The sequence below is a fragment of the Vombatus ursinus genome, unplaced genomic scaffold (assembly GCF_900497805.2).
Source record: "Vombatus ursinus unplaced genomic scaffold, bare-nosed wombat genome assembly UNPS02014775.1, whole genome shotgun sequence".
Lineage (NCBI taxonomy): Eukaryota > Metazoa > Chordata > Mammalia > Diprotodontia > Vombatidae > Vombatus > Vombatus ursinus.
In genome coordinates this window covers 8,993,266-9,002,374 of record NW_020954553.1, presented here as the reverse complement: position 1 = coordinate 9,002,374, position 9,109 = coordinate 8,993,266, and the positions used below count along the sequence as shown (strand labels likewise).

General features: G+C 46.6%; 1 protein-coding gene across 1 annotated transcript in view; it reads right to left on the bottom strand.

Annotated features, from left to right (window-relative positions):
- Positions 1–6,715, bottom strand: part of RIMS3 (regulating synaptic membrane exocytosis 3) — a 22,618-nt gene extending 15,903 nt beyond the window's left edge. The window contains exon 1 of the mRNA XM_027864537.1: positions 6,493–6,715. Coding sequence (XP_027720338.1) covers positions 6,493–6,715 — 223 coding nt within the window. The remainder of the gene's footprint in view (positions 1–6,492) is intronic.
- Between the last annotated feature and the right edge of the window lie 2,394 nt (positions 6,716–9,109).

The following is a 9,109-nucleotide window of genomic DNA, read 5'->3' as shown; positions in this document are numbered from 1 at the left end:
TAGTGACACCCTGTCACACAACAGCAGTATAGTAATTTCTCACACACACACACGCAGAGGCAAGACCCAATTGTCCTTTTTAAACATAGTCTCACACAACATCAGTATAGCTGCTCAGGGGGCAGTACATGGCCAGCCACACAGGCAGTCTCATAGGTACAGCTGCACAATAGCAGGACAGACACCAATAGTCACTCATGGTCACACAATAACAGTTACAGTCAAAATCATAAAACCATAGGTTATGCAGAGCCATTTGTAAATATTAAAGACATAAATATGACATAGGATTTAGAGCTGGAAGGACTTTAGACAGAGTTTAGGCTTACCATCTCATTTTACACGTGGGAAAACCAAAAGAAAGTGATTTGCCCAAGGTCACACAGCTAGTAAATGGCAGAGCCAGAATTTGAACGCAGGTCCTCTGACTACAAATTCAATCACTTGAAACTGTTATAGTCATAGGGTGACACAGTCACAAAGTCATACTAATTACTAAGTCCTTCAGGATTGCACAGTTTCACACATGAGCTCTCCCTTTGCAGAGGTAGAGTTATTAGGACTGGAGTCAGGAATTGGGGAAAGGACTTTGAGCTGAGAATAAGGCCAGGCCAGGGGAACATCAAATCTGCTGAAAATTATGAGGATGGAACCTCAGAGTGGAGGGTAAGGGTGATTTAGCCAGGACTGCTCAAACTCCAGGCCTCATAGAACTCCATCTCCAGTTGACACTCTAAATGCAGAGGCAGAACTAGATGGATAGGAGGAAGAATGCCTCCTTACCCACCGAAAGAGGGTATTAAGCCAAAGAGCTGGGGGTATTTTCCTGGCCCAGGAAAGATTTCAACTTGGGGTGTTTCAGGTACCTTTGGAAGGTTTTCTCTCTTCTCTCATCTTCCTATTTCCTCTCCTCCCATATTTCTAATGGGGCATGGAGGAGGATTGTTCTATAATCTCCCTATCTGAATGTGTGTGTGTGTGTGTGTGTGTGTGTGTGTGTGTGCGTGCGCGCCAGAGAATGACAGAATTGGAAGACATCATGGAGTCCAACAATCTTATTTTAGAAATGGGGAAACTGTGGGGCAGCTAGGTGGCGCAGTGGATAGAGCTCTGGCCTTGGAGTCAGGAGGACCTGAGTTCAAATCCAGCCTGAGACACTTGACTCCTATGTGTGACCCTGGGCAAGTCACTTAACCCCAATTGCCTCACCAAAAAGCAAAACAAAAAAGAAATGGGGAAACTGAGGCTCAGGGTAAGATCAATGTTACATAGCACTTCTGTTACACAGGACTTGAACTCAGACCTCCTGGCTGCAAGGACAGCACTCTTTCCTCTGCATCATACTACTTCCCATTTTGGGATCCATAGTCTCATGTACATCTACTTAAACCTCATCCCCCTGTCCAGGGCAGAAGTGACCACCCAAGGCCCTATCCTTCCTAGCAGAACAGGATCAGGGTGCAGAGGAAGGAGGGCTGCTGTCCCAGGTGCTGAAATAAAAAAGCTCAAGGACACCTTTCAAAGGATGACAGTGCCAGAATTGGAAAGATCTAAGAGATCATCTGGTCCCACCTCTCCATGAATAAGAATCCCTTCTATAAGACCCTGACCAAGTGGTCAGCCTACATCCTCATCCAATGATAGGGAGCCTGCTACATTTAAAGGCAACTCATTCCACTTTTGGAGAGCTAGGAAGCTGGGAATTGTTAGGAAGGTTCCTCCTTAAATTGGGATGAAATCTCTCTCTTTCCAATTTCCACACTCTGTTCCTAGTCCTGCTGTCTGAAGCCAAGCATAACAAGCCTAATTCCTCTTTTCCAATAGGTATCCTTCAAATACTTGAAGATGATAATCATAACCTGCCCCTCCTTTAGACTAACCCCCTTCAACTTTTGATGTGGTCTCCAGTCCCTTTCCCACCCTCGTTCTTCTTTGCATTCTGTATAGTTTGTCACAATATTTCAATATGTTCTGACTGACGCATAGGGCTGCTGGACCATTCCCTTCCTCTCTTTGGCTCTATCATTTCCTTCAGATTAGCTGTATTCCTCAGACCTGGGAAAGGGAGAAGAGAACAGTCCCTCTATTTCCAGTGATATCCATGGGCCTCAAGCTTTTTCCTCCCCTTCCCAGAATCTGAGTTCCGGGTACCTGGATACTTGTCATCATAGGATTTCAAGCTGAGGTCTGATCACAGTCATCCTGCCTTTTGGAGTTCTTATGGGCCAGTCCATTCTACCTGCTCTGGCATTGACAATAAAGGTGTTGTCAAGCAATGACATGGACATTGTTCTTTGGATCCAGAGGTGGCTGGAACTGCTACCTACCACCATCCTTGCTCTCGGCAATTCAGCCTGACTCCTGAGGTTCAAGCCCCAACTCCTCCAAAGCCTAGTGCTCCCAAACCCTGAACCCCTAAAGTCCTTCTTAAAATGTGGTGCCCAGCATTGAACCATGTAATCCAAAAGAAGTGCTCAGACCAAAGAAAGGAGGACTGTTCACTTCTTCTCTGCTCTTGCTGCTTCTCATACCTGACCTTCCATTTCCTGACTCTGCATCTTTGAAAAGGCTGTCTCCCCTGCCTGGAATACTTTCTTGCCCCACCTCTTAGAGTACCCAACTTCCTTCAAAGCTCAATTCAAGCAACACCTTCTACATGAGGGTTTTCTACCTTCTTCCCAGCTCGTGGTGCTTTCCTATCTTGTATTTCTTTTGCTCATGCGTACAAGCATTTCCCCCTAGAATGCAGGCACTTTGAGGATGAGGATTGTTTTATTTTTGTCTTAATTTGCCTAGCACTTAGCATAGTGCCTGGCACATAGTAGGCACCTAATAAACATTTCTTGACTGACTGACTGATGAATCTCTACTGTATAGGCCTGGGGCTTCTTCTCTGATTGCTTCTCCCTTCCTCAGGAACCCCTCAAACTCCAACCACATTCAATCTCCATCCCAGCTTCCTCGACATCCAATTCACAACCTCCTTAACCTCTATCAAACTCCATTCTTCCCCCTATCCTGACCCAGCCCCAAATTCCCTAAACCTCAATTTTCCCAACCCTCAACATTTCCTCACACTTCAGTTCCTTGACTCACAGCCATGCTCCCTTACTCCTTGGTTCCCTACCCCCAAACACACATCCTGAGTCCCCAGACAACAGTCTCTGGCCTAACCCCAGCCCAGCCCCATCATTCCTATGACCACAATATCTCTGAGAAAGCATGAAGAGACAAACAAACCACTCTAAGAAGCCACCCTAACCAAGCTCTGTAAGGTCCCTGCCCCACAGAAGGGGAGATGAAATCCTAGTGAGGCTGGCTCCCCTCCTTCCTTCACAGGATACATTTTAAGGGAGGTGGGAAGGAGTTTTCCAACAGCCACCTGGGGCTTTGGGGAGCTTTTCCCCGGAGTTTCTTGATTCCCTCCCTCTTATCTTTCCCCCTCCCCCTCCAGTTTCTGGTGGCCTATTTTGAGGTTGGCTGGGGGAGTTGTTGCTGTTCTGAGCAAAAATAAGCAAGAAGAGGTTTTAAAACAAAACCAGCTGGCGTCTAGAGTGTCACAAACCTGCAGCAAACAGGGGGTGGCAGTGATTCTGAGTGTGATGGGTGTGTGTATGTGTGTAAAAGAAAGAAAGGAAGGAAGGAAGGAAGGAAGGAAGGAAGAGAGGAATTGTGTGGGGGGTGTCTGTGATGTATATGGACATGTGATCCTGGGTGACTATGTACATTTATAGCTTTATGTTGCTACATGTGACTAAGATGTATGTGTGACCAATTCAGGAGAGAGAGTTTCCTGGACATAGAGCAGGCAAACCTGTGGACAAATCCCAGCTCTTCCACTCACTCACTGACTGTGTAGCCTTGAAGAAGACCCATTCCTCATCTCTGGACCTCAGTTTCCTTCTCTGTTGAATGAAGGGGTTAAGTTAGTTGGTGTCTAAGGACTCTGCTATCTCTAAGGATCTAGGACTGATCTGTCTCTGACCATGTCTATGATATGTGTATCTGCCTGACACAGAAAGAGAACAAATCTAATCTCTCTTCCATGGCAGCCTCTCCGATACTTGGAGACAGTGACCACATCCCTTCCTGAGCTTTATCTTCTCTAGGCTAAACATGCCTGGCTCTTTAAACTTTTCCACCTATGACCTAGACTCTAGTACCCTCCCCATCCTGGTCATTTTTTTTTCCTGTACTCTCTCCAGCCTATCAATGCTGTCCTTAAATGTGGTGCCCAGGCCTGAACACAATACTCCAGATATTGTCTGATCAGACCAGAAGACAGTGGAGCTATCATCTTCCTTCCTCTGGCCACTGCTCCCCCTTTCATGCAGATGAAGATCATGTTCATTGTTTAGGCTGCCATGACTCTTTGTTGATTTACACTGAGCTTGAAGTCCACTAAGACCCCTAGACTTTTTTCATACAAATGGCTGCCTAGCCACATCTTCCCCATTTCCACATTTACGTGTGTGTGCGTGTGTGTGTGTGTGTGTGTGTGTATGTTTTCCCAAAGTGAATGGCTTGAAGTTTATCTTTATTAAAATGCATCTTATTAAACATGACCCATCATTTACCCTCATGAGAGCATTTGTGATCCTGGTTGTGCCAGTGTGTTACCTTTCTCTCCAAGCTTTATGTCATCTGTCAATTTGACAAGCATATCACCTATTTCTTCATCTAGGATAGTGACAAAAATATTGAATACAATAGGACCAAGAATAGAGCCCTGGGGCATACTGCTAAGCCTCTGTCTAGGATGACATTTATCCATTAACCACTCTGGGTTTAGTTCCAAATTACAGCTCTAATATGTACCTACAAGTACATATATCACAAGAAACTTTGTCAAGTGATTTGCTTAACCAATCACTCACTCAAGCACCTATTAATCACCTAATGTATGCCCTGTGTGCACATTGGACTTAAGTCCAAGAGTATGTTGTTTACATCTTTCCCTTGACCTACCACCTAGCTACCCTGTCAAAAAAGGGAGTGAACTTGTTCTGGCATGACTTGTTCTGGATGAATCCATGATGACTTTGTGATTATGGCTTTCCTTTCTAAATGCTCACAAACCATCCTTTTAATAATCTGTGCTGTTTGAGTACTACTACTACTAACAACAACAACAATAACACTACCAATAGCTATCACTTATATTTCATTTTAAGGTTACGAAGCATTTTACATACTCTAACTGCTTTCATATTCACAATGAACCTATGAGATAGCTAATCAAGATTGTATTGCCAGGTTCCCTCTTCTTTCCTCTTTTGAAAGTCAGAACATTTGCTTATGTTCATGCTAAGAGACTCCTCTCCCATTCTCCCCAGTCTCTTAAGAAGCCCCATTGGTGTTCAGCAACCACACCCACAAGTCCTTTCAGTCCAGTAAGACACAATTCCTCTGGGCCTGGTGACTTGACCTTATTGAGAACAGCTGGAGTTGCCCAAGTCTGCCCATGTCACCACCACATCCTTCCTCAATAAACTTGATTGGCCCCCTATTACTTCCAGGGGCAAATGCAAACACCTCTGGTAGATACTTAAAGCCTTCACAAGCTGACCCCAAACCACCTTTCCAGCCTTGTTTACACAGCCCTTTCATATGCTCCACTGTCTAGTCAAATTAGCTTCCCGGCTATTCCTCATACACTGCTTCATTTCCCATCTCTGAGTCCTAGCTGCCACTAGCCATCCCCCACACCTGAAATGCACTGCCTCTTCCCCTTTTCTTCTTAGAATCCCTAATTTTCTTCCAGATTCAGCTCCAGTTCCATTTTCCAGGAGACTTTTCCTACTCTCTCCACCTGCTAGTGTCCTCCCTTCCAAAATCTCCTTGTAGCTGTATATGCCTATATATAAAATGTATGGACATGTCTCTCACATGTCCAGAATATGACCTCCTTGAAAGCAGGGGCTGCTTCACTTTTGTCTTTGTGTACCCAATACCTGGCAAAGTGTCTGGCATATTGGAGGCATTTAATAAAATGCTTTTTGATTTTTGATTGGTCGATGGATTGAAGACTTATGCATGAGTCTATGTGGACATGGTTGTGTCCCTAACTATTGCACCTATATTATATGTGTGACTGTATCTGACTGTCTCTGGGTGACCTCTTAGGCGATGATATTTATGTTTTTGTCCCCATGAGACTGTATGTTGTATGACTGCGAGACCCTTTGTGCCTTTACGCACAGTGCCGGGTATCCCAGAGTGAGTTTCCCATCGCAAAGCTTGTCGGCAGGTCAGGGATGCACATATATATATATATATGTGTATATATATATATACATATATATATGTATATATATAATGTGTATATATATATATACACACTCTCTCTTTCTCTCTCTTTCACACACACACACACACACACACACACACACACAAGCTTCTAGTTTTGCCTAGGCCTCTGTACAGATACATGGCCACTGCTGGCCCTCATTTGCCCCAAGGGTCTTGCCCACTGTTGACCCATTTCCTTACCTGGCTGGGGTAGCTGCAGGGAGCTCCGGCTTCTCTGGGTCAAGCCCACGATGGCTGCCATCTTGGCCCCCAAACTGCTGCGGCGCTTCTTGGCAGTGCTGGCCCCAGCTGTGCCCCCACTCTGCTCCCCACCACCACCAAACACTTCACCGCTGATGCTGGAGCTGCGCACCACATTCCGTGACGATGCTGCTGGGCCTGTGCCTGGCTCCCCATCAAACATGGTCCTGGAGGTGTTGGGCCCACAGGCAGCACTGGGGACAGGAAGAGGAGGGGTCACTTGTCACCCAAGCCTGTCCCCAGGCCCAATTCTAGCCTTACCCTGAGGCTTCAGCTGCAGCTGAAGTACAGGAACTGGCCCCAGGGCGGGGGTAATGTGTTCTTGCTGTCCTGGGAGCTGGCGGTGGCTCCATCTGGGCACACTGGGGACAAAAACACCAGACAATCTATCTCCTCCTTAGCCTGGAGTCTGCTCTAGGGCGAGACTACATTTCCCTTAGTCCAGGGGCTCCCCGAGCACTGGATCATGTATCCCCCTCAGAACAGACTCCTTTAAGACATTGCCATGCCTCCTTGCCCTGGACGAGGGAGAGGGAATTCCTAAAGGCAAGGCTGTATGTCCCTTAGGCTGCAGGATTGCAAGTCGCCTTTGCAAATCCCCCTCCCCAACCTGAAGTCCAGCTCGAAGCCACAAAAACCAGAGGTAGGCTGCTCAGCGGCTGCCACCTCCAGGAAGTGGCAAGGACAGGTAAGGAGATGAAATGCCACTCAGCCAGCTTGGTGGCTCATTTTTCTTCCCCCTTGTGAATAATTGACATCCCTCCTCTTCTCATTGGGCAGATCCTCTGACTTCCAGGAAAGGTAGACTGTCAGCTCAGCCCAGTGGGAGCTACCTCACGATCCCTGAATCCTAGGGATCAGACAACATTGAGATGTGCCTGGGGGACCTGACTTATCTGGGGACTTTGGAGGGATGAGGGCAGCAGTGATTCAGTCACCTCAGCCCCAGCTCATTTAGTCCACAGGAAAGTCATGGAGGTGAGAACTGGAAGGATGCTTAGAGACCCTAGATTTTGAGCAAGAAGGGAACTTACAGGCTGTCTAGTCAACTCTACCCTTTTTACAGATGGGGAAACTGAGGCTCAGAGAAGTTGTCTTGTCCAAGGTCACAGAGGTAGTAAGGAGAAGAGAGAGATTTGAATCTAGGTCCTTCACCTCCAAACCCAGTGCTCTGTCCACTTTACCATTTCACAGATGAGGACACTGAGGCCCAGAGAGAGATAGGGACTTGATCAAGATCACAAAGTGAGTCAGGGGACTACAACTAGGCCTCCTAATTACAAAACTGGGGCTATTTACACTGTTTCAGTGCTTCTCACAGTGCCTGGAACATAGGAGGCAATTTATAAATACTTGTTGACTTGATTCCCACCAGGGTCCCTTCTTTTCTTCCCTGTTTACTTGGTATTCCTGCACAACCCTGGGGACTCGGGTTTCAGGGGCTTACACTCCCAGGAAAAGAGCTCCCAAGGCAGCTTCTCTCCCCCAGGGGACACACCTCTACTCCCTTAGCACTCTCTCTAGGCCTTCCAAAACCCTGGCCCCTGCATATGCCCACCCCATCACACTCATTCCCCTGGATCATAGGAGAGGGATGGACTGGAGGGGTGGAGCTGAGGGCAGGAGATGGAACACGCAGCCGAGCTGCAAGGGATCTAGATAATAGACTGTCATCGTGGGAGAGAATTCGAGAACTTTGAACATAAAATATCAGGGATGGAAGGAATTCTTGAACTTAAAATGCTTAAAAATGGAAGCTAGGATGTTAAAGCTGGAAGGAACCTTAGAACAGGGGTCTCAGAATGTTCCAACTGGACAGTACGTTAGAATATATGACGTTGGAGCTGAAAAGGGCATGAACATAGAACACAGAATGGAGAGGCAGAAGGGATCTTGGAACACAGAACATAGAACATCACAGCAGGCAGGAATTTAGAACACAAAACACAATGTCAGAGCAGGAAGAGGATGGATACAGGATGATAAAACAGAACACAGATCACACGCTAAAAGCAGCCCCGAGAGCCCAGAACGTGAGAATGTAGATTGTCAGAGCTGGAATCCTTTCAGACTCTCCTGTCCGACGCCCACATTTCATCAACATGGAAGTGGAGGTCCAGACAGAGATAGAGATCTAGAGACCAAGAACTGAAACAAATATACTCAATATCTGTTGAGTGGATTTGATCACCCATTTTTTTCATCCTTTCTTTCTCAGTCAGATGGAGATCTCCCTCTTCAGGGAAGTAATTTCCCCTACACGTTTCTCCTGCCCCCTTTCTGTACCTAGTTAAAGAGCTTCAGGTTGTAAGTCTTACCTGCTGTGACGTCCTTATGTCATCTCCACTTCTACCGCTTCTTCAGAGAAAACCCTTAGACTGTTAGTAGGAAGGATTGGCTCATTTCCTGTCCTCCAAAGCCAAGGACCACAGGGTCCTCCCACCTCTGATCCAGTCCCCAGTGTCCCATTTCTAGCTCTGGCTGCTCAATCACCAGCCCAAGGTCTTAATGCTGAGACATGGATGTGCGTTCAAAGATCTGGCATGAACCCATTTCC